Source organism: Rattus norvegicus, chromosome 8 (assembly GCF_036323735.1).
Source record: "Rattus norvegicus strain BN/NHsdMcwi chromosome 8, GRCr8, whole genome shotgun sequence".
NCBI lineage: Eukaryota > Metazoa > Chordata > Mammalia > Rodentia > Muridae > Rattus > Rattus norvegicus.
The window spans coordinates 119,669,056-119,694,492 of NC_086026.1; the positions used below are offsets into that span (position 1 = coordinate 119,669,056).

At 46.8% G+C, this 25,437-nt stretch overlaps 2 protein-coding genes, 1 long non-coding RNA gene and 1 pseudogene across 6 annotated transcripts; 3 read left to right on the plus strand and 1 right to left on the minus strand.

Moving 5' to 3' along the window:
- Positions 1-1,032: 1,032 nt before the first annotated feature.
- Positions 1,033-14,662, plus strand: Prss44 (serine protease 44). 3 transcript variants are annotated; one of them, NM_001109298.2, is made up of 6 exons: positions 1,057-1,403; positions 1,682-1,838; positions 2,415-2,674; positions 3,815-3,969; positions 4,451-4,564; positions 14,438-14,662. In NM_001109298.2, exons 1-6 carry the CDS (start codon positions 1,091-1,093, stop codon positions 14,549-14,551), a joined length of 1,113 nt encoding a protein of 370 aa, NP_001102768.2. In that variant the 5' UTR covers positions 1,057-1,090; the 3' UTR covers positions 14,552-14,662. The 3 variants fall into 3 exon arrangements, with proteins under 3 accessions (XP_008764870.1, NP_001102768.2, NP_001388157.1); XM_008766648.4 differs by lacking the exon at positions 14,438-14,662 and having other exon boundaries at positions 1,033-1,403; positions 1,695-1,838; positions 4,451-5,364; NM_001401228.1 differs by lacking the exon at positions 14,438-14,662 and having other exon boundaries at positions 4,451-5,364.
- Positions 6,249-7,896, plus strand: LOC120094264 (uncharacterized). Of its 2 annotated transcripts, XR_005488471.2 has the most exons (3): positions 6,249-6,353; positions 6,763-6,901; positions 7,721-7,896. It is a non-coding gene; the product is annotated as an uncharacterized LOC120094264 (long non-coding RNA). The 2 variants fall into 2 exon arrangements; XR_010054491.1 differs by having other exon boundaries at positions 6,264-6,901.
- Positions 14,663-16,939: 2,277 nt separating the features above from the next.
- On the plus strand, positions 16,940-21,543 carry Prss44-ps1 (serine protease 44, pseudogene 1). The gene is given in 7 exon segments (XM_063266475.1): positions 16,940-17,059; positions 17,285-17,524; positions 17,691-17,718; positions 17,833-17,990; positions 18,503-18,745; positions 19,350-19,510; positions 21,163-21,543. Coding segments are annotated over 7 exon segments (939 nt in total). The 5' UTR covers positions 16,940-16,980; the 3' UTR covers positions 21,193-21,543.
- Positions 22,951-23,289, minus strand: LOC100360828 (cAMP-regulated phosphoprotein 19-like; annotated as a pseudogene).

Below are 25,437 nucleotides of genomic sequence, written 5' to 3' on the forward strand. Positions count from 1 at the left end.
AGGCAGGCAGATCTCTGTGAAATCTGACGTCAGCCTGGTCTACAGATCAAGTTCTAAGACCACTTGGAGAATGGGAGAATTTATTTCCTTCCTGATTCCAGTTTCTAGAGGCTTCCTTCACCCCTCCCCAGGGAAACAGTAACAACGGTAACAACAACCTCTTCTCCTCCCTCTCCCCCTTCCACTCCTTTCTGACATCTTGTTTCCTCCCTCGATTTCAGTCATCTTGTTGGTTAAAAAAAAGAAAACTTGTGATTACAGCAAGCTCGCCTGAACAGTCCAGATAATCTCCTTGTACCAAGAGCCTTGATTTATTGTGCTTCCATTGGTTAAGTACAGTAACCTACTTAACATGTTCCAGGGATCAGAGCATTTAAGGAGGCAAAAGGTTTTTTTTTTTTTTTTTTTTTTTTTTTTTTTTGGTTCTTTTTTTCGGAGCTGGGGACCGAACCCAGGGCCTTGCGCTTCCTAGGCAAGCGCTCTACCACTGAGCTAAATCCCCAGCGAGGCAAAAGGTTTTACGGCTGCATTATTTTTAGCTGCTGGTGAATAAAGATGTCAACACTGTAAGCATTTATACTGGTTAATAGAACATAAATCCTTATTTCTTGGGAATGAACATCCAGGTGTATAACGACTGGAGTGTTTGGTAATTACATAATAAACTGCCTGTGTGCTTTCTGGAACCGCTGTGTTTCCATCCCCACCACAGTATTGTGGGCAGTCCTTTATCTCTGCCAACATCTGAGGTTGTTACAGGTTTGTTCTTGAAAGCCCGATACCGATGTCTCATCGTGGTTTTAGCTTGTATTGTACTGCTATGGCTAATAGGTCTTGAAGACCTTGTGGGTGTTGACTTTTCAAAAAGGTGGCAGTGTGCACCCTGTCTCAGTGATTAGTAACCTCAGGTACATTTCTTCTAAGGAGTTTTGCTTTGGATTGCAACCACTGTCTGAGAGTCGGTCGCTGATCAGGAGGGATCAGGCTGGAAAGGGGATAGTGCGCTTAATGAAACCGCCCGTTTCCGGTGCGTAGCCAAGGCAACCGCCGCGAGGAGGCGCTGCGACAGGTTGAGGCCTTGGCGGGCGGCATGGCCTTCCAGGGCTGTGACTCCCTCCGCCTCTTGGTCTGGCTCTTGCTGCTTCAGACGCGATTGGGCAAAGCCCCTATGGTTCCAGGGACGCTACCGTCTCTTTCTCCTCTCCCGTCAGAGAATGGCCTCGATGACCCGGGTGTAAACCCACAAGAGAGGCCGCTCACAGGAATGCCTGAGACCTCGCTGCCTCTCAAACCTGGGGGTAGCATGACGCCCTTTGATTCAATGGGATTTACTCCAGGTCACTCTTTTTCATCCATGAGTCTGTCAAGGCAATCATTTCCACCATGGATTCCACCCACTTCAGGTGAAGTTTCTGGGCCATGACCAGAGAACTGGTCTGGACCCAGGGTGGTTGAGGCCCTGATGTAGAGGAGGATCTTAGGTCCTTGGGTGTGGGGTGTGGGCCCAACCAAGGCTTGAGATCTGAGAGGACGCCACCATTCCCTAATGAGTCTTAAAGACCCACTGCTGCCCTGGGATTTGCGGGGGTCAGAGCCTTGTTCTACAGGTTCTGAGGCTCTGGCTGGCGGTAGAGAAGCAACAGTTTACCTTCAGCCCCCTCCCCTCACTAACCTGCTCCAGCTTGTGGCCACAGAACTGCGAGGATAGTTGGTGGAAAGCCTGCGCCCATAAGGAAGTGGCCCTGGCAGGTGAGCCTGCAGGTCCACAAGCAGCACATCTGTGGTGGCTCCCTCATCAGCAAATGGTGGGTGATGACCGCAGCCCACTGTGTCTACGGGTGAGTGCCTGGAGGGCTGGGCTTGGGCCTCTAACCAGGCACTAGGGCCTGCCCCTCTTGCTTTCTATTTGGGGGGAGCGGGGGGGGGGGAGGGAAAGGGGAAGGAGAGAGGGAGGGGGAGGGGGAGGGGAGAGAGAGGGGGAGGGGAGCCTGTAGAGATGGCTTATGACTGTAATCCCAGCACTTGGAAGGATTGCTGGGGCCACAGAATGAAGGAGAACCTATGTCAAAACCAATGAGGGTGGGTGAGAGATGACACAGCCAGGGTGTTTGTTTGTTTGTTTGTTTGTTTGTTTGTTTTTTGTGGATTTCATTGTTTTGTTTTGTTTTTAATTTAGTTTCAGTTGACACCCGGAACGTTTATTTGATTTCTGATACATTTCCATAGTGATACTGGTCAGAGTATCACTTGGAGAACCATCTGGTGGCTGGCTAGGGTGGTTAGGGGTCCTGGAGAGAATAGGGTTTCAACCCAGGGAGGATGTTGACAGCCGCTTTAGAAAAACAGGATCCGGCTGGAAAGTGCTTTGACTGTGTGCAGAGGAAGCGTGTAGACCCTTCAGGCTCTCTTTGCAGCCATCTGGATTACGTAGTGTCGATGGGAGAGGCTGACCTGTGGTCCAGTATGTCAGTGAAGATTCCAGTTCAAGACATCATTGTCCACCAAGATTACTCTGTGATGAGAACAATTGTACACGACATTGCCCTTGTTCTGCTGGCCTTCCCCGTGAATTACAGTGTCAACATCCAGCCTGTGTGCATCCCTGAAAAGTCTTTCTTGGTACAACCGGGGACCCTATGCTGGGTGACTGGATGGGGCAAAACAATTGAACGAGGTGAGCCTAAAGTAAGACTCCACCAAGTACGGACCAGGGATCAGACTACTTAGTAGCCTGGGATTGGTCTAAGAGGCTAAAGTGGGGGACGGGGAGCCAGAGTTTCTAGAAAGTAGATAAGGGAGAGGAGAGAGAAGGTGGTAAGAGAGAGGAACTGTTGGTGAATTTCTATTGGTTTGTTGGGGCTTGAGGACTTAAGTACTGACCAGGGTGGATACTCACCAGGGTGGATTTTCGCTTAGGGTATGATGACCTGTCTGGAAGCTAGAAGTACCTACCTTGATAGAGAGGAAGCTGCTTGTATGAAGCAGAGGCCAGGAAAGTCAGTGAGTCTATAAGGTGCAGGATCTCAGCCTGGGGATACTGACACATACATACATACATACATACATACATACATACATACATGTCTCAACCCCTCTGGGGATCAGATGACCTTTCACAGGGGTCACTTAAGATGATTGGAAAATGTAGATTCATAACAGCAAAATTACAGTTAAGAAGTAGCAATGGAAATAGCTTTATGGTTGGGGGGGGTCACCACAGCATGAAGAACTGTATTAAGGCATTAGAGGGCCGAGAACGACTGCTTTGGGGTCTCCCATTATTGGGAAGAGTTTAGATTGTTACTTTGGGGTACCACATGTCCAAGAGGTACAAGTAAGGATGCCTTCCTGATTATCAATAGCATCAGTGAGAGCATATCACATACCTGTCACCTCAAAGGCTGACAAGATTTCATCCTCCTCTCTTAGGCTATTCTTTCTTCTGCTTCTTTGATTTGGACTTCACATCATCTTTTACTCTCGGTGGGGTTGGGTCTCCGTTTCCCTCAGTGTGAGATTCAAGAAATAGCTGGAGTGTACCTGTGTGTGAGTGTACCTGTGTGTGAGTGTACCTGTGTGTGAGCATACCTGTGTGTGAGCAACCTGTGTGTGAGCATACCTGTGTGTGAGCATACCTGTGTGTAAGCATACCTGTGTGTGAGCATACCTGTGTGTGAGTGTACCTGTGTGTGAGTATACCTGAATGTGAGTATATCTGTATGTGAGCACTGTATTGAGACCCCGAGGAGGTACAACTGACTCAGGCCAGCTTACTGAATGCAGATCGACCCCCTCCAAAATGATCTCTGTGTAGGTAGATCATCAAGGGTGCTTCGGGAGGTTGACCTAAGTATTATTCGTCACGAGAGATGTAATCAGATCCTTAAGGACATCACAGGAAGAATATTTACCCTAGTCCAGGAAGGGGGAGTCTGTGGCTATAATAAGAAAGGAGGAGATGCCTGCCAGGTCAGTTCATGGGTCCCTTGTTGCTCTACCCTGCTGTCCTTTCCCTGGATGTTCCTAAGTCCCAGACACTGGGGCCGCGATTGTGTTCCAGATCTTCCATTTACTGTTATCCAAGCTGATGGGATGTCAGGTCAAGCCACTACGGCTCCTGGGTTAGCCTGACAGGATCCTCCAGGAGAAGACAGCTGATGATGTCAGCAGAGGATGGGGGTGGGGTGGATCAGGGAGGAGGTAATACAAATTCCATGTTTTCAGCCCCTTCCGTGTGCTTGGGTAACTGATTCAGTCATGACTTCAGAAAGGGAGAACCATAGTGGTTTATACTCAGCTCACCTCTTTGAACAGGCAAAACTTTTCATTTGTTTAAAAAAAAAATCAATTCTGAAATCTCCTAGGGATGCAGGGCTCTCCAGAGCCTTGGGGTGGGACCTATTGTCCTATGAATCAATTTCGTTCCTGTCATTTGTTTCTCTTCCTCCAGGGAGATTCTGGGGGGCCCATGGTCTGCGAATTTAATAAGACATGGGTGCAGGTAGGGATCGTGAGCTGGGGCCTTGGCTGTGGTCGAATCGGATACCCTGGAATTTATACAGAAGTGAGTTACTACAGAGACTGGATCATTAAGGAACTGAGTCGAGCTTCGTGTTGGAAGTCATTAAGCTTCCTCTTCTTAAGCCTGTGCCTGGTGCTTCACCTGGGCATCCTGGTGACCCCATGATCTCTATACAGCCCATGGTCCTCTTGTTTCTGAGCCTCCACTAGGCTTCTCCTCAGACCTAATTTCCCTGCCAATGCTCTTTCTTCAAATTCTACTTGGGATTTGTGGAGCACAGCAGGGAGTTTGGGGCTTGTAAAATATCCGGCCCTGGTACCCTTTGTCATCTGCCTCAGCTACCACTGTATTAAGTCTGTGCTTTACCTGGAGCGAAGGAGTGTGGACCACTTCCGGGTAGAGGACTACCTGGCCTGCCAGTGGAGGGAGATAACTCGTCTCCTTGAGTTATCTTGGAGAAAGAACATCTCTAGAGGAGAGACTTCATCAGGATTGAACGGGCACTAGATGTAACTGGCTGCCAATAGCTCTTACCAGAGACTCTGACATACCCGTGAGATCTGTATACTCAGAGGAGGCGTTTCCTGCAGAGGTGCGTAGCTGGGACGTCTACATCTGGCTCAGTTGCGGTTTGCAGCATTTTCCCTGTGCCATGGTGGGAATCCATCCGTGAGCACAAAACTTTTGCTACACAAGCCTCCTGGGAGCAACAACCCTGATGGTGCCTGCTTCAACAGTTCCCTCACAGCCACTTCCGGGACCACCCTAAGTTGCGGCGGCGCAGTTTTGAAGAGGATAGATTTTAGACATGAACGGAATAAACGTGTCTTGTGTGTTCTGAAGTTTTGTCCGTCTGGAATATTTGGTTGCTATAGCATACTCTAAGGAGAAATGGGCCCCCATGTGTCTAGGGAAGGTGTTCAGTCTTTGTTAAATCCTGGAGGAGGCCATCTGTCCCATTTAAGTTCGGTGGGCTGTCTGAGCCCTTGAGTCTACTGCACATATTCCAGAACCCATCAGCATGTAGTGTGCTTTGTTCTGGGTTCTCCTGACTTTGGAGGCTGCATGCCTGTTTCTTTCTGTCTCCACGGGTTGACTTTCTGTTGCTCTGGGCCAGGGCTGCCTGTCTAGCCATTGTAATATATCTTCTGTAGCTCCTGAGTTCAGGAATCATCTGGTGAATGAGCGGATGAGTGAGTGCGTGAATGAGGGGGATGAGGGGATGGGTGGGTGGGTGGGTGAATGAGGGGATAGGAGGACGGGTGGGTGAGGGGATGGGGATGGGTGGGTGAAGGGATGGGGGATGGGTGGGTGAGTGAATGGGGTGGGTGGGTGGGTGGGTGAATGAGGGGATAGGACGGGTGGGTGAGGGGATGGGGATGGGTGGGTGAAGGGATGGGGGATGGGTGGGTGAGTGAATGAGGAGGTGGGTGGGTGAATAAGGGGGTGGGGGATGGGTGGGTGAGGGGATGGGGGATGGGTGGGTGAGTGAATGGGGTGGGTGGGTGGGTGAATGAGGGGATGGGGGTGGGTGAAGGGATGGGTGGGTGAGTGAATGAGGGGGTGGGTGGGTGAATGAGGGGATGGGTAAGTAGGTGAATGAGGGGATAGGGGGATGGGTGGGATGTGTGAATGAGGGGGTGGGTGGGTGGGTGAATGAATGCTCTTGGAATCATGTTGCCCTACTCCTTTCTCTCAAACTGGTGCTGTGTCTCTATTTTCCTTTCCAGGTTGCCTTGATGAGGGAAACAACCTGTGAGAGAGTAGACTAGGATATATATGTGCTGAAGAATACATCCCTGGCTCTAAAACATTTATGATTCCAAACAGGGTGTGTGCTTTTGTTTGTGATATGGGAGGGACGTCTAGGTATAGGGAATAAGAATTGAGCTCAAGCATTTTTGAGGATAAGATAGCACCCACTCTGAGGAAATAGAATACCAAACACTAATGCTGACATTTTTACTCTTTCTGGCAAACATCTGTGAATTACTTTAATAAGTCAGGCACTGGTGTGGGGCTACACATAAGAAGTGGGTCATAGGTAGGAAGAGTTTGGGGAGTGGTGTGGGGAAAACATGTCACAGGACATGGTGGCTGGAAACAACCTCTGTCTCTAAAAGAGATTACACAGAGAGAAGAGTAGGTGAGTGGTAGACGGTTCTCCACAACTTACTAGACTTCAGAGATGCAGTTTCAGGACAAGAGGAGCAACTGACACAGTAATTTCCTGTGGCTAGATTCTGTGGTCCATCAAAATGAAACCAGGTTGTCTGGACAAGTGGCTTGAAATATCGATGCATGGAGGAAGAAATGCCTAATGAGAGCCTGATATTTTTCATCCTCCCAAGGACTCCTGGGATCGCAAGTAAGACTCAGGTACTGACTAGAGGATGTACTCCATCCAGGAAAAGATGGGGCCCATCGAGTTTCACCAGACCGAGGGATCTAATGTGTTTGTGATTGAACACTCCAAGCTCAGTGGCCCCGTAGACCAGTGTTGCTCTGTCTTCCTTGTCTCACGTAGATGTGTACAGAACAGTGGAGACATTTGGGTCATGTGGTACCCATGCTCCTAGCAGAGACGAAATACCATGATGCTCTTCCTGCTTCTTTTAGCTCTCTGTAGAAACAAGTGTCTTCCGTCTCTACGACCACATTTTTTTCCTCTTACATTTTTTGGTAGATTTTTGCTAATGACTTTATGGTTTTAAAGGGCCCCAACCACATTTTTAAAATGTTGCTTAGTTGGGGCTGGGGATTTAGCTCAGTGGTAGAGCGCTTACTTGCTGGGTTCGGTCCCCAGCTCCGAAAAAAAAGAACCAAAAAAAAAAAAAATGTTGCTTAGCATGGAGAGGTTTCTTTTGATTAATGACTTGAATTAATAAATCCCTAGGAGACTAGTGAAGTAAATCTTAGTTATGTCTCTGAGATTAGATTATGAGGGCCAGGAATTTATAATACGATGGTGTTGTTGGGAGATGGAGAAGGGGTAGGGCCTAGCTAGAAGAGATATGTCATGGAGGGTGTGTCATGAGAACTATATCGTCCCCTACCAATTTCCTATGTTGTCAGTGTTTGCTGCACACTGCCCCAAATATGAGCTGCTACACCATGCCTTTCCCACCATCTTAGGTCAAACCCTCGAAAACGGTAAGCCAACATAAGTAATTCCTCACCTTGATTTGTGTCTTTCAGGTGTTTGTTCACAGCAGTGACGAATCTAACTACCATGGTTCTTACGTGCGAGAAGTGATGGGTCTTAGTAAGGAAAGAAAGAGTTTATTGGAAGTGTATTTAGGGTGCCATTGGCTGTGAATCCGGCCATTTCAGAGAGTAAACAGAACCACATAATACAGAGAGGCACAAACACAGGCTGTCGAATATGATGGCTGGTTGATGAGACTATTTTCAGCTGGATCTTATTAGGACCTAAGCCGGTCTTTCTCCTAGGAGCGGTGAATGGGTCAGTGTTTACGGTGAAGGTATGAAGCGATCGTGGCTCCTGTGGACAATATTCAACTGTGTATCTCACATCTGTACAGGTGACTCGGGCAATTCTCGCTGCTCCAGTGGGAGTGCAGATCTGGGGCACTTCTATGTGGCAGCTCTACCGGGACAGCGATACCCTGATGGTCTTTTCTGTGGTGAAGAGTTAGTTACCTGAGGACATAGAGAAGGACGTCTACGTGTCCCTGTGAAGGGCTTTCCTCTCGAAGCAACTGGCCTTAGGACAATGTTCTGAGCGGTTGGAAGCTGAGGGGAACCTGCTTTCAGAGGATGCTCAGTCTAGCTTAGCTTCTGGCAAATTCTGTTGATCCGGTAGTCACAGTGGTTCCGGGTGGCCCCCTTGGTAGAGTTTGCCTAGCAGGCATGAGGCTATTAGCTTGACAATACCTGGGTGCAGTAGTGCACACTGGGAATCTCAGCCCTTGGATAGTAGAGGTAGGAGAATCAGAAATTCAAGTTTATTTTAGGTAAGCTGGAGGCCAACTAGGGTTCTGCCTTAAAAAAAGCTAAGTCTTAATGCCAGACCAAATTTCAATGACAGCACCAATATTAATTTGATCTCTTTTTCTGTGTTGTTTGACTTCTCTTCCCCCTTTCTTCCTTTCTTTCTTTCTTTCTTTCTTTCTTTCTTTCTTTCTTTCTTTCTTTCTTCTTGAGACAGGATCACACTGTATAACCCTGGCTAGCCTGAAGCTCACTGTGAAGATCAGGCACACTGGTATTCACAGAGATCTGCTTGTCTCTGCTTCCTGAGTGGTTCGATTAAAGGCCCATGCCTGGGTAATTTAGGTTCTTGATGGGTGGAGATGCCACATGTTATGCCCAGGTTTTCTAATCTACCACAGTGAAGATAACAAAAATTCTTTAACACCTCTAAAATGAACTAACTTCTAATATTCTTTCTATCTATCTATCTATCTATCTATCTATCTATCTATCTATCTATCTACGATCTATCTACTACCTATGATCTATCTACTATCTAGCTCTATCTATCTATCTTACCTATCTATCTATCTATCTATCTATCTATCTATCTATCTATCTATCTATCTTTCCCCACGTTGTCACAAAAGGAAACCATCTACTGGTATGGCTCTCAGGGACAGAACACGGTGCTAATTCTCTTGTTGACAAAAAGAACTGACCGTGAGTCCAACTGGAGATAAGTAGGAAGGTGTAGGGAGTGGCGCGGTGAAGTAAAGATGGCGCCGACAGCCAGCCCCATCCAATGTGAATAACTTACCTCGCATGTGCAGGCTTGTCCCCTGTCAGGGCAGCTGTATGATAATGAGGTGAATCTGGCGCCCTCCTAACAACAGTACTGTGCATGCGTGGGGTTTTGCACCTGACGTCAGCCTGGCTGGGGCGGTACTATGCTAATGGAGGTTCATGCCGCGCCAATCTCTGGAGGACGAGTAGCTGGGATGACAGTGGGGTGACTTGTGTCCCACCAATCCCTGAAAGAATATTAGCATACTGTTGTGTATATAAGGCGAGCGGCTTTGCTGCTCGACTCGGTAACATTTGAAGCTGTAAAACTTGGAGCTGTAACACTTGAAGCTGTAACACTTAGGGCTGGCTGCCGCCGCCTCCCTGTATCAACAATGAAGGTGTCCTGCAGTAAAGGCTGTTGAGAAGAATCCAACCGTGTTGCGTCTTCCTTGCCGGCCGAGGTGGGTGCGACAGGAAGGCAAACAAGCAGCCTGGAGCAACACTCGCCAAGTCCACACTGTCGGAGGTCACGGGTCCAGAGTCTCTCTCAGGGGGCACCCAAGGGATGGGATACATTGCAGCCATGGTTCTAAAGATACATCAAGTGCAAAACAGTCCTACTAGACTAGAGGGTAGCACACAGGGAACTGTGTTTGAGAGCTAGAACCAAGAAGAAAGGCACAGGAGCAACAACACAATGATTACAATAAACATTTCATTGGGGGCAGTAGGGAATTGTGTGATGCAGGAGGCACATGGAGAGCTTCCTGACTGAGTGGTGAGCCCTGATTGCCTCACCATCACCGTCACTGTGCATCCGTTAGCATTGTTTGCTTTCTTTGGATTTGCACGTCGACTTTATCACATGGACAGTGAAAAGATAAAGACAGAGCTCACTGATAAAACCGCCACCGCGTGAGGCTCTGTGGGGGTTGTTGCTGTCATTTATTTAGTGCTTACTGGTTTCAGCAGCTTGTCCTCTTCTATGTGGTGAACAGATAACACACCGTGCTCACGTAACATGGTCAGTAAGCTGTGATGTGGCTGTATACATGTGCGGCCATCGCTGCACTCATGAGTGTGAATGCTTTGCATGCATGTATGTCGGGCCCTGCATGCTGCCTGTGGAGGTCAGGAGAGGGCATTAGACGACCTGGAATCAGAGTTACAGGTGGTTGTGAGCCACCACGTGAAGTGTTGGGAACTAAACGTGAGTTCAGAACAGTAAATGCTTTTAACCACTGAGCCATCTCTCCAGCCCTGTATTGGTATTCTAATGTAAAGTTTGCTAACGCAAAGTTTCGCTCCTATAGTTCAGCTCTGAGGGGAAAGGTATCCTGGCAGTCTGGAGCCAAGGAGTACTATAAAATCACACTGCACAACAAAGCTCGCAGAAGAGATTATTGGGGAAAACATAGGGGGATAGCTGCCTCTGCTCAGCGAAGAAGCAGCAAAGAACTGAACGGGGGCGGGGTGTTTATAGGGTTTCTTGAGGGGCGGAGCTTTCCAGGGAGGCCTGGGATTGGTGGGATTTCCTCTAGGGCAGCACCTTGGCTGCTTGCAGCTAGAGGGGACTGACTGGGCCCAGCAATGACGGTAGTTCGAGTGTTCAGTGGGCAGAGCCTGCTGGTTGGAGCCTGCTGGGTGGTACTGCCTGGATACTCAGGCTGACCTCCGACTTGTGCCGACTTTCCTCCCTCAGTTTTCTAAGCTCTGGGACTGCAGGTGTTTGGAGTAGTTTGAGCGCGTCTGTGTCTGTGTACCACTTGCATGCAGTGCCTGAAGAGGCAGGAAGACCCCTGGAACTGGAATTGCAGATGCTTGTGCGTCACCGTGGTGCTGCAAGTCAAACGCACGTCTTCTGGAAGAGCGATGAGTGCGCTTAACTGCTAAACCATCTCTCTAGCCTCTCTCCTCTGATTTCCTATGCTGTCTACAGATACTTTTTTAAATGTAAGATTCAGAACTTTTTTTTTCTTTTTCTTTTTTCGGAGCTGGGGACCGAACCCAGGGCCTTGCGCTTGCTAGGCAAGCGCTCTACCACTGAGCTAAATCCCCAACCCCCAGAATTTTTAATATGTGTAATTCGCTTGCATGTGAGTGTCTACAAGTGTACACAAAGGCAAGAAGAGACATCAGATCCCCTGGGACTGGACTTAGAGATAGTTGTGAGCCACCATATAAGTGTTGAGCACTAAGCCTGGGTCCTCTGCAAGAGTTGCAATTGCTCCTAACCACTGAGCCATCTCTCCAGTACCTGCATATGTAGTTGTAATCTTTTTCCCTCCAGTATGGGTGCCCTTTGCTTCCTCCTTGCCTCTAACACTAATACACAGTTGCTTCAGTTCATGAAGACTGGGGTCTATATCTATCTACTGAGCCATCTTGATAGTTCAAAGTTTGGTTCTTCTTAAAATGCTTAAAAAAAAAAAAACCCAAGGTAATGCTGGTTTTATAGAATTGTTTTGGAAAATATTCTTTGTTCTTTAATTATTGTGAGAAAGTTTGTGTAGATTCTTTTTCCTTAAATGTTTGCTAGAATTAACCAATGCAGTCCTTTCTGGGTGCCAAGGGGTGTGTGTGTGTGTGTGTGTGTGTGTGTGTGTGTGTTTCACGTTATCTGTTTTTCTTCTTTTTAAGGTTGTGTAAATGTATTAATATAATCTTTTTTAAAGGTTTATTTTTATTTGTGTCTATGTCTGAGTGTCTGCAGAAGCCAGAAGATGATGTCAGATTTCCTAGCACCAGAGTTAAAGGCAGTTGTGAGCTGCTTGGCAGGGCTGCTCGGAATCAAATGAAGGTCTTTGGAAGGGCAGCAGGTGGTCTTAACCACTGAGCCATCTCTCCATCCCTTAGGCTTTAATCTTGAGAAGCCACCTTTAATAAGGTGATACTTAGCTGTGATTCCTTTTAAAAAATCTTTTATTCTTTGAAAACTTCACACATGTTCTGTGTATCTTGATCCAATTCACCAATTCCTCCTTCACCAAAAAGTGCCCTTACCACTTCCATGCCTTTCCTCCCTCCCTCTCCCTCCCTCCCTCCTTCCCTCCGTCCCTTTCTCCCTCCCTCTCTTCCTTTTTTACTAGTCACCCACTGGGTTCAGTGAGTGCAGCCACAGCCACAGTCACATTGAGCTCATGAGCGCAATGGCCTTTTAGAGTGTCACCTTTTTGCTTGCATTTATTTTCTTTTTCGGGTGTGTAAAGACAAAATGTGCCTTTCCCTGTTCCTTTTGTGGCTTCTTCATGTTTGCGGTACAAGTTGAGCAGACGACAAACTCTCCGTGGACTCCCGCTCACTGACCTATCCACAATGCTGACCTTCCTCTCGGGCATCTTGGCGACTTGTGCAAACGCAGATGCCATAGCCACAGTTTGAGATTATTGTGGCACACACCTCTAATCCCAGCACCAAGGAGGCAGAGGCAAATAGTGATGTGTTCAAGGCCAGCCTGGTCTACAGAGCAAGTTCCAGGACAGCCAGGACTACAGAGAAACCCTGTCTCAAACGAACAAATAAAAATAAATAAATAAATAAATAAATAAATAAATAAATAAATAAATAAATAAAAAAAAACAAAAACCCTTAGTCTCTCCTTTATCAGTGTGTATTGCTTTTGTTGCTACTGATTGGTTAATAACTTCTATAGCATATTCCCAAAACATGTCCACACGTGGTCTGCCAGTATAGTCAACGTCATTCTCAGGAAGGGTCTGTCTCTTTAACCCTCTAGGATAGAGCTGATTCCACCTTCCCAGTCAGACCGGGTTATGCTTTTGATCTCCCAGACAGGTCTGGCGAGCTCTGGTACCAGACGCAGTACAGGAAGCCCTTGGTCTTAGAGGTCCTGTGGAGGTTGGATACATAGAAGCTATGATAGGGATCTGGAATCTTTGGGATCCCAAGGGTATTCCTCAACGCCAGGGCCTATGGGCGTCCGGCATCTCTCGGGAATCCTCCTTGGGCCTGTAGGTCTTATGTGAGGAAGAGCAGAGACCAGTAAGAACAGTGTGCCTCGAAGCTTCCAGCTCCTTACTGCCCGACCTCGGCAGCACTACCACCACCATCAACACCATCACTATGGCGACCCCAATCCCAGCCAAGCACTGTGCAGCCAGCCACACCCTCTTCAAACTCCAGTGGGATTCTGTTTCCCTGGGGTGGGCCAGCACCTCAGTGGACCACAGCAGGGATATTTCGGTTTGTAAAATGTCTTGGTCTGGTGCTGTGTATTTCAGCTGCCTGAAGTACTAGAACCTGAGCTCCACCTGGAGTAGAGGAACACGAACCATTCTAAAACAGAAGTTATTAGAAAGACTCTAGTTACGGGGCACGGTTGTTGGGTGGAACCTCTTCCTAAAAGGGAAAATGCAGAGAGAGGAGGAGGTGAGGGGCAGACAATGAGCTATGCTGAACACACTAGATTTTTACAAAATGTAAAACAAAGCCTACTCACAGAGCCTGCAGTTTCTGCTCACAAAGGTCAAGAGATCCAGATATCAAGGACTATTTCTAGCGGCCAGATTTTGTAGTCTTGAAACGCTATTCCCCCAGGCTTGCCCAGAGAGAGGCTTGAAAAAAAACCGCTATAGGTGTGAATAGGAAATGCCTAAGGGGAACTTGAGATTTCCCATCATTCTAGACTGCAAGATCACTATTAAAGACCACTGGGGTCAGGGCTGGAGAGATGGCTCAGAGGTTAAGGACCCGGGTTCAATTCTTAGCACCCAGACTGTAGCTTATAACCATCCTGAAAAATCCAGTCCCAGGAGACCTGGTGAACTCTTTTGACCTCTATGGGTCCATGAAACCAAAGTACATACATGAAAAAAAACCCACTGGGTTCAAAACCAAATGAGTTGTGTACTGATAGGACTAGGCACTCTATAGCAAGCAGTAGCGTACCTGTTAGATGCCACTGGCAGAGAAATCATACCTGCCTCCAGTTGGCCTCTCAGAAAAGTACATCTAGCCGCCAGGGACCCTTCCTCTAAAATAACCTCTTCCCAGACTCTGCGCAGAGAAAATCACTGGTATTCAGAGACAGAGGGAGGAAGGCCAGCCCTTTACTTCTAGTCAGGCTTGGAAGGGCCTCTGGTGAAACCAGCAGAGACCTCCTCAGCCGTGGCTGCTTGCAGCTCAACTCCTCAGAACTTCGAATTCTGCCTCATTGGTTTTTATGTGGAGTCTCTCAGTGACACTGCACTTCTCCCCAACCCGCTGCACTCATTGTCGTCAAGACTGCTTCCAGGAACCACGCTTGACAAAAGTGGAATAATACGAGTGTCGGGAAGAGTTTGAGGGGTTAGTTGCTAGTAACATAGCACCCTGAATTTAATGGTCTCACATAGTGCAGAGCTCTTCCCCGCTCAACATTGCATTGAGAATATTCAGAGCAAGGGAGCATCTGGTACGCATGCGCCTCCACGCAGAGGGGCGGAGCAACCTGGTATGCATGCACTGGAAAAAAAACTGCCCAGCATGCAGGTTTCTCAGCTTCCTTCAGCTCCCATTTCAACAAGTGTTTACCGCCACATTTTTCTTACATATTTGTGGGTTTTGCTGGAAGTTTTTCCACCAGTTTCAAAGAACCACAACAATAATCTGAACTGCTGCATGGCATTCCTAAGTGAAGGAAGCTGCGATGTACATCATGAAGAGTTTTCTTGGAGCAGGTTTCTTTAAGCACGGGTTAGAAGTGCCATGGGCTGGGAGTGTAGTCAGCTAGCAGAGTGGATGCAAGGAGCTGTGTTTACAGAGTAACACACTTAGAAATGGAGATCTGCTGGCTGAGAATACTGTAAGCTTACTCACGGGGCATACGCCTGGATTTCCAATAAGAGCTCAGTATTTGCTAACTCAACGCTTACGATATCTTTATAAAGCATAGCACAGTGTACCGAATGGTCTTGAGGAGGTTTTGGTCTTTTTGTTTGTTCGTTTGTTTGTTTGTTTTATTTTGTTTTTTAGAAGGTACTCACCCACCAGCAGGACAATCTAAATGGGTAAAGTTAGAGGCAGGTCACAAGGCCATCAAGGGTGGGGAAATGAATTCCTCTCTATTTATTACTTGAGGTGAGGTCTTACTTTTTAGCATTGGGAAGCCTTGAACTCACTACATAGCCCAGGCAGACCTTAAGCATGATATTTTACTGCCTCTCACTCCTGGTTGCTGGCATTACAGCATGAGCTACCACTCCTGGGTGAATGAATTTTATTTCTTCGTGGGTAAAGGTCCAAAATATTGTGGCTGAGTTTTCTAATCCACCACAGTAGGGTTGATAGCTGCAGTTCTTTAAAACCTGTAAAATGTGTTAATATCCAAACTCTTGATAAAACATTCCCAGCCATCAAATGAAAGAAAAATGCTATAATTATGAGATCACTACTTTCAAACCCCCCACACTCCCTAAGGGATTAGTGTTTCTAGGCAAAATCATCAAACCATTCCTAAAGTCACAAAAGAAAACCATGTGGTGGGGCTGGAGAGAAGGCTCAGCAGTTAAGAGCTGGCTGCTGTCGCAGACAATCCTGGTTCAGGTCCCAGTATCCATATGGCATTCCTAACTCCAGTTCCTGGGAATCTAGTGCTCTCTTCTGGCCTCTGTGGGCACCAAGAACACATGCTGTACACTTACATGCATGCAGGCAAAACACTCATACACAGAAAATAAAAAAAATATTAAAAACGAAGCCATGCAGACACTGTGTGTCTCCCAAGAGAATATAGCACCTGGCTAGTTAACAAAGGGCCAGGACTCGGGTCTCACCTCATACTTTCGGGAAAGCGAGAGAAGCCAGAAGACTAAGGCTAAGGTCAACTCAAAGAGTCTAGACTATAGGAGACTCTGCATATCAAACAATACCAAGATTTCTGCACATGAAGTCTGAGGGACAGAAGGAGAAAATACAGTTTCGAGCATCTCTTAAAGATACAGTAAATGCAATAAAAGGCCACGGCAGGTAGGGAAGCATGTCTGGGGTTGGGTACTACAGAACGTGGGAGTAGCTAATTACATGAGAGTAAGATGAATGAATATTGGAGAGCAGCCTCCTGCTGTGTCCTGGAAGGCACATGGAGGGGCTCCTGAACCATTGGCACAATCTCGTGTCTAGACGTCGTTGTTTTACATTGATTACTGAAGCTCTGTGTTTCTGACGTTTGGGGTCTGCACCTTATTTTGAAAACAGAGATTAAAGGGGAAATTACCAGACTATTATGATGTTATGTTGTCTGGGGCTGGGGTAGGCCTTTTATTAAATATTTTAAAATATTATTTCGTAATTCATATGTGAGAGCCCCCCATACGTGTGTGTGTATATGTGTGTGTGTGTGTGTGTGTGTGTGTGTGTGTGTGTGTGTATGTGCGCGCGTGCGAAAGTACTCGTGCCCCTGGGGCTCACAGAGGTCAGAAGAGAGACAGGATCCTCTGGAACTGGAGTTATGAGTGTGGGTGCTGGGAACTGAATCAAGGTCTTCTGCAAGAGCAGCAAGTGTTCCAGCCCCCCCCCCCTTTTATTTAATAATGACAAGATCTAGTATGCCTTCAAAGTCTCTAAGACAGTGCTACCTTTTGGGTGGATGACTGAGGCATCCGACATCTTAGGGCTTAACTGTGGACCTACACGCATACAGCCGACCAGCCTACACGAAGGCACTGCGCGAGACACGACTGGGGGGATGGGGGCGGGGAGTACCAGGAGAGGGATTGCCTGAATCCAAGGCTTGGATGGGTGGCTTCTGTAGGGGTGACAGGGGTGGCTTCCTAGCTCTCCTAGTCTGGCTTCAGCTTCTGCAGCCTCTGTTCAGTGAGGCCTTAACTGGGGACATGGGTCCTGGTGGGCACAGTGGGGGAGGTGTGGCTTCATGGAACTTGGCTTGGGTGGGAGTGGCCATGGTGATGGTGTTGGCGTTGGTGCTGGTGCTGGTGCTGTAGGATCAGTCAGCCCAGGAGCCAGCAACTGTGCCAACTGTGAGCTCAACTTGAGCAACTGTGGCTCAAGCTGAGCTTTTCCTGTTGGTCTCTTCCTTAGGTGGTACTTACAAGCCCAGGGAAGATTCCGGACCGATGCATAGGCCCCTGAAGTCCCGGAGTGATCCAGAGTCCCCGGCACAGAAGAGCCGCTTGAAACCCCTGAATATTTCGCATCCGTCGGTAGTTCCGGTGTCTCTAAACCAGACTGGGACTCCAAGATCAGGGCCTCCTTCAGCGATCACAACCCAAATTATCTTGGAATCCAGTAGGAGCTCTCCGGGAGAACCGTTTTCTCCAGGTACTACTGGTGCCAGGCTTTCCTGGGAGGTCAAAGGGCAAACGCAGCCGGGCTGGGGAGCCGAGGTCAACTCCTGCCTTGGAGGGCTGGAGAGAGAGGATGACCTTGACTATGTGTGGAATGGGATGGAGGTGTGGAGTTGTGGCTTTTAATTTCTCTTTAGAAGACATTTGCGGCCATAGAATTACGGAGATAAATCACGGAAGTTGGGGCTGGGGATTTAGCTCAGTGGTAGAGCGCTTATCTAGGAAGCGCAAGGCCCTGGGTTCAGTCCCCAGCTCCGAAAAAAAGAACCAAAAAAAAAAAAAAAATCACGGAAGTTTATCTGCAGGGAGGAAGTGGCCTTGGCAAGCGAGCCTGCAGAGTCAAAATGTACACGTATGTGGAGGCTCCCTCATCAGCCAGCGATGGGTGTTGACTGCAGCCCACTGCGTATATGAATGAGTATTTGGGGACCTAGTTTTGGGTGTCCTGTCCCCATCTCTTAATATTTTTCATCCAAAAAGAAGAAGAAGGAGAAAAAGAAGGAGAAGGAGAAGGAGGAGGAGAAGAAGAAAGAGAGAGAGAGAGAGAGAGAGAGAGGAAGGAAGGAAGGAAGGAAGGAAGGAAGGAAGGAAGGAAGAGGAAGGAAAGAAGGAAGGAAGAAATCGCTTCCTGGCCTTTTGGCTAAGAACAAGTGAAAAAAAGTTTTTTTTTCTCCTTATCAGTAAAAGGATTTTTATCCCTCTCGGGTAACACCTGAACATCATCTGTTTATCAGGCTTCCAGGTTATGCTGGTCTAGGAACCATGCTTGCTGGGCAGGCAAGGGTGGTCAGGGGTCCTGGAGAAAGGGGTGTGGTTTGGAGGGAGGGCGTGGGCTGTTGCCTGGCATGCAACATGAGGCTAGGCTTAGAAGCATGCGCCGGCTGTAGAGCGGGTGTATGAACCCTTCAGGATCTCTGTGACAGTCCCGTGCCTTCCTTGCAGGCAGAAGGAGTACATGGTGATGCCATGTTGAATTCTGAAGCCGAAAATGTGACCCTGGTCCCAGTCCAAGACATCATTTTCCCTTCAGACTTTGACATCCGAACCATGAGAGATGACATCGCCCTTGCTCTGCTGTACTTCCCTGTGAATTACTCCTCCCTCATCCAGCCCGTGTGCCTTCCCAGAAAGCCCTTCCAAGTGAACAGCGGGACCGTATGCTGGGTGACTGGCTGGGGCCAACAGAACAAAACTGGTGAGTCTGTCTGGCGGGATGTGGAAGTAGGATGACCTGGTGATGTGGGGCTGGTCTGCAGGGCAGGGGGTGAGTCTCTAGCTGGGTGACAGGGAAGGAGGTGGGAGAGCAGGCTGACAGGAGCACACTGCAACTGTGGTAGAAGTCTTTTGAGTGACAGGAGTGATGGCCTTTGTCAAAGTTAGATTTGGCCTGGGGTAATATAATGCTGACCAAGTTGAGCTGTTCTCCCTCCAGAGGCCTGAGCTGCTGCCTGATGCGCTAAGCCAGAGCAGCATAGTTAGAGAGGGATGTCTTAGACTTTCTACCCTGCTTTGGCACCACCTGTCTGAAAAGTCTGTGGTCCCATCATAAAAAGCAAAGGTGCTTTACTGGTGCCCAGCAACTACGACCCTCCTATCATAAAGGCTTTGACAGGTTCTTGGTTATCATTTTCTGGCTGGCAAGACCTGTCTTGTCTGTTTCCTGTGGCATGGGTATCCAGTGCATGGCCTGCTTGCCTCTAAGGGATCAACCATGTCTCCACACACTCAGTGGCAGCCAGAGAGGATGCTGATGGCTCCCGCTCGTCTTCTGGAATAGATCCTAAATTGTCTTTCTGTAGATCTAGGGTCTGCATCAGTTCTTCTTCAGGAGGTTCAGCAAAACATTCTTCTCTAGAAGCACTGCAATCAGCTGTTCCAGAGAGAGCTGGGGACGTCGGAAAACCTGGTGATTAAAGGGATGATCTGCGGTCAGCAAGACTTGGGACAGAGCCTTTGTTGGGTCAGTTTATGAGCCCCTTAAAGCCTGTATGGTTTGGTTGTCACCTCAGAGGCTTGAGTTATCTGCCGCCTTTTTAGACAGGGTTTCACTGTGTAGCTCTGAAACTCACTACATAGACCAGGCTGTCCTTGAACTCACAGAGGTTCTCTTGCCTCTGCCTCCTGATGCTGGGATGGACCCTGTGAGCCACCATGCCCGGCTGCTACATGTTGCACAAACCTCTTAGTTAAGGTTTATGGAATGAATCCTCAAGTTTCTTTTCTTTTTTTTTTTTTTTTTTTTTTTTTTTTTTTTTTGGTTCTTTTTTTAGGAGCTGGGGACCGAACCCAGGGCCTTGCGCTTCCTAGGCAAGCGCTCTACCACTGAGCTAAATCCCCAACCCCAATCCTCAAGTTTCTGATGAGTTAGCCTGGTCTGGTCCCCCTAAAAGGGTAAGCCTGTGCTACCTAGGGACCTTGCTAAAGCATTTAAATATGGGGGTGATAAAGCAGGCAGTGTTTCTCACTAAGTTTTATGTGGCGCTCATCAGCCATGACAATGTGAACGTTTGACCTATACTGCCTTTGTTGACCCACATCACGGCAGTGCAGCATAGACATTGTAAATCTCTGGAAGGCAAAACACAAGGAGAGAAACTGGAGATGTTTCTACCCCTGGGATCCGTAGGTCCAATTCTTCCCTCTGCATAAGGCTGCACTCTTGAGAAGGAGGCGTTGGGCTGTTAATGGGTACAAATTTGAGTTTCTTGGAAAGGGGAGGGTACCGTTGTTGTGATGGAACCCAGGCATGTCTAAGGGTTCAGAGGTCTTAACGCTGAAGGAAGTTTTGTATGTGTTTGGAGCAGTGGGATAAGCAATGTGGCCATACATATATGCAGCCGGGAGGGCTAAGTCAAACTTCTAGACTGGCCCAGCCAAGACTGGGTGAGTGTGGTCAGTTACCATCTAGGTAAGTGTGTGGTGCCTGGACCGGAGTCTTTTGAGATTCTTCCATCCTGTAGGAGTCTTAAGCAGAGCTGGGGGTGGCAGGAAGGCGTGTTTGAGGTGACTTGGGTTTAGGTTGGGGTGAGGCCATGCTGAATTTTGCTGGTAGTGGGAGTCGGACTTGTCTCAGGCTGTTGAAGGAAATGCAGTTGACCTGTGGAGGGGCCTCTTCAATGAAGTAAGGGCAGGGGGAACTTCTAAGGCAGTACCTCATTACAATGATGACGCTCAAAATATTTAAGTTCTCAAAGACCCAGGACCGACTGGTCTAACTAGACACTGGCCAGATGCTGGAGTGGGCTCTGCGGGCTACATACTCCAGAGGCCAGGGCTATCATGGCTGCAGTTGAGATATGACAGGCTTAGATATTTATTGAACAGGGCTTGGTATCTGTAGATGACAGACTCTCAAGGTATATCTCAATATACAACTGCTATTCTGTGCTCCACTGGATTTGTGTCCATGTGCCTGATCACTGCAGAGGGCCTATCATGGCTCAGAGAGTGCTGAGGTTTTCATAGGAGCTTTTCATCTGTGAAATCTCAGTCATCAAAAGGAGGTAGGCCTGGGAGAGCCTCTGGGTGCCTAAGAAAGTCTCCCAGCACCTTGCAATGCACTCTGCTCTCTCTTCTGCCCCCAACAGTTGGTTTCTTTCTCTTCTTTTCCAGAGAAATTCTGGGAGCCCCCTTTGTCTGTGAATCTGACAACACATGGACCCAGGTGTAGAGGGCCGCTATAACATTCGCCACCACAAGATGGCGCTGGCTTCCACTGCGCCCCACGTGGAAGGCCAGGATAGCTTCCGCCATTACAAGATGGCGCTGGCCTCCGCCACGCCAGCCGACTTCCTTTCAGGAAGTTAACTGTGTGCGCATGTGCAAGAGTGCCTTCGTGCCAGGTCTTTGCCCACTCCGGGGCGTGCCTAATGAGATCATGGGTAAGCGACCAATCAGGTGTGGATGCGCCGCGCTAGGGTGTATACAAGCCGCGCCATGCGGGCGCACGGGGCTCTCCTTAAGATTTAATAAAAGTTTTGGCTGCAGCAAGGATTCGTATGTCCCCGCGTGTTTTCTTGCTGGCGAGACGTTGCGCGTGGGACATTTGGTGCCGAGTACCCAGGACAAATGCCTCACCATCGCCGGCGCCGAGGGGAGCCTCCGTTCACGGAAAGGGTCCAGAAGCTGCGGGATGCGGGTGAGACTCTGAGAGACAATGTTTAGCCTTGATCTGTTCTATCTCACTCCTTTGCTAGATGCGGTGGAAGCCCTCGGGTTTTTTCTATTGGCCTTTGAGTTTCTAGCTACGTCAGACAGCGGCAGAGGTCGCATGGGAGCCGCCCAGTTGTAACAGCAAAGCGGAGAGTGTTGGGGGAAGGGCAAGGCGGCGTGTCAGAAACAGGGTTAGATAAAAAATTAAAGAGCTCAAGGAAAAATAACAAGAAGACAGTCCCCTCCAATGCGGAGGCGAGAGAGTGGGGAAAAAACGCCCCGGGAGAGAAAAAGGGAGGAGATAAAAGGAACACAGTATTTTGGGAGAAAAATTTTGTCTTTGTGCTTGTAAAAGGTGTGATTAGGCTCTGGAAGCTTTGCGAGTCATACTGATTAGACTTGATAGAGGCAGACCGCCTGAAAATTTATTCAGGAGAATCAAACAAAAGGACATCTCAATGCCCATGCACAGCTTTATGGAGTTAATGTAATTGGGTTGTGAGTGGAAATACTCAGGACTGTGTTTCACTTCCATACCATTTGTGAATGTCAGTTGTGCTGCTCAGATATCCCGTAATGTATCTCAGTATCTTACAGGAATTGGGTTTCAACACGTTGATGGACTAGTCCAGGAATTGAGACAATCCATCGTCCATATCGACTCCACTCGAGTGGATAGTCACCATGAACACCATCTGGTTTTTTCCCTCTTTGTCTATTGTCTGTCCTTGGTGCACCAAGATATCCCCATGTCTGTCAGTTTATGTCTGTGGTTCTTGCTTCTCGTTGTTTAAATGTTTTATGTTTCATGTTCAAAAGAAAAAAATGGTAAAAACTTTATCTGCTGATCGTTCACACCTTGATTTGGTTTTAACTCGTTTCAAAAAGGGACAAATGAATAAAAAAACAGTTTCAATCAGGCCTTTAGAGCCCTGTACCTACAGCCAGGAGTCTAGGTTAGCTGGAGAAGCTGCCGAGAGGCTAAGCGTCTGCACGAGCTGATCTTAAAGGCGCCAGCAGCTTCTCAGCTTCTTTGGTACAAGAGCTGACAGCTGTTTCTCTTAGAGAAATCCCTGACTTATTATTTGACTCAACAGGTGACAAGGTGCTTCTCTTAAAATCATAGCTAAAAAGGTAAAAATGGTGTTTGGTCTAAATATTAAAGATATGTGTAGCCACTTCAATTTTGTTTCTCATTGGTTTTTTTTTTTTTTTTTTTTTTTTTTTTTTGCAGTTCAGCTCTTTTAATCAGCCAGCCAGCTTGCTAGCAACCAGGGATGGTTTCCGCTGAGGGAGGTCCTGTGGAGTGGGAATGTGGTCACCAGTGACCTCTGTCTTATCCGGGGCTGCAGCAGGAAGCTGCTTGTTCTTCATCTTTGCTTTTGCCATGTTGTAATCCCCAGAATCAAAATACTTTTGCCCTTTCTGCAATCTTTTCCTTAAAAAGTCAGAACCACCAGGCTTTTGTCCCAAATGAGGATACCTTGCTTTTAACTTTGCTTCTTCAGCTTTCTCTGGACTAGTTACTTTATCTTCCATTTCTTTTTGCTCCTCCGCCGACGCTGCCTCGGGGACTTCCGCGGACATGGTGCTCCTTCTATCCCCGCGCCTCCGGCCCTGCCTCTCATTGGTTTTAAAGGTATAAATATGCTCTACTTGCCTTGGTTATGGACTATTGGCTTTTAAGTTATTGGATATGGTTAAAAAGGTATAATGTTGGTAACAGAAAATTGACATAAAGCTGGTAATTTGGATGGAGTCATTTCTAGACAACATGTGGCATGAGCCAACCTAGGGAAACAGGTCTAAATTGAGGTAATATTTTTATGGAATTCTTATTCTAGAAACCAGGCTTCTAAAAGAATTTAGGACAATGTCTCTTTGTTGAGGTACTAGAGACTACACCATCGTGTGTTCATATATAGAAATTGGCAGTCAAACTTTGTACTAGATTGTTGGAGGTCAAGTTTTGCTTTCCAAAGTTGTGGTTTGCCCTGAAGCTATCTGTATTTTGATGCTAATTCCACTGCCCCAAGAACAGCTGCCTAGTCAGTACTCAGAACTCAGGTGACTTCCCAAAGTTGTGGTTGTGCTCTGGTGTTACAAGGGGAACTTAAAGATTGTGATTAAGGATTGCCAGTGTTACATTGACTAACTCAAACTTATTTGTAATTAAGAAAAATCAAACAGGTAGAGACTGTTACAGGATTTACAAAGGATTGATGAGGTTTTGAAACTTGTGAGAACATTACAGCCAGTTTGTTTACTCCAACTGCCATTTCAAGATAGATTTAGAGGATTGATTTTGAGTTTTCATTTCGTGAGCTTGCTTATAATTTTAGAGAGCCCATAAAGTGATATCATTAAGAATGGCTAATAGCCTTATATTATGTAATTTTGTTGCTTCTTCAATGTAAGAAGTTAGAACTTTAAATCTTTCAGCGTGCATGGAAATTTTTACTACAAACCTTTGCTCTCAAAATGAGCTTTAATATTTGGGGAGTAGCTGTTGCACTACTCCAGAAAAGAATATTTGAAACTAATTTTAAGCATCTAAGGATATGTTAATTGGCTAAGTACCTCACCCTACCAGAGGACTTAGGTCTTTGTTATCCACATTGGAGATAAAGCGTCAGTTGTGTTAATACAAAATTGTAGGCTAGAGTCATAGAAGTATTTTAAAAAGAAACCTGGTAAAACATACCTTATTCCAAACAACAATCAAATTGGTTATTACAAAATACTGATATTTGGCCTATTACATATACAAATTTTTCAGGCAAAATTGATAATTTTACTCTTTACATGCTTTTGTACTTCCTGTATATTTGTGCGTGCAACCCATAGGAAATGCGCTTAGTGTATTTATAGGTGGTTCATCTAATGAAAAGGCTACATGTATGATTGGATCATTTGTTTATTCTCTTGAGTTTCTATTGCTTCAACACAGATTATTAAATTCCGTAGTTTAGCCACTGTTTTTAAATCAAGCTTTCAATTCACATACTGATAGCCAATGTGTGGCTTGTGGTTTACAATTGATTTCAATTACTTAAATAAAATCAATGAGTGATTTCAGTGTAAATTGTCTGACAACTCACTGTCCTTTCAGTGCTCTGGCTCAGACAACTAAACAAACCATAGACCCAGCTCTTTGAAAATGATAATGGAGTTGATATAAAAAGAGGAAGACTCCATTTGCTTACTTTCAATTCCCAGCCTCGCCCTGCCGGCTCAGGGATTTCTAGTAAGACTAAATTTGGACAATATTTACAGGTTTTGACATTTCTAATTAATGCTTATGTTTAGGTAAATAAAGCTGGTGAGGGGCTGGAGAGATGGCTTAGTGGTTAAGAGCACTAAGTACTGTTCCTTAATAGACCATTTAAGAACTCAAACTGGATTGCCTGGACCCTTTAGCAAGGGAGGACAATGACACCAGACAGATTATAGGCCTTACATAGGAACAATTAGTCAAAAAATCTCATTCTTTATATATCCAAAACAATAATGCTGGAGACAATAATTTGGTATACAAGTCAATTTATAAATACAAGTGCTCAGTGTCCTCAATTTAATCCTCGAGGACTTACCTTAATAAATAATATCTTTACTATATCTTAATAAATAAAAAGGGGGAGTTATCCCTGTATGCTAAATAATGCTCCTTTTATTTCAATTTTAAAATTTGGATGCCAAAGTTTATGGCACCCTACAACTAAGCATACTTCTGCC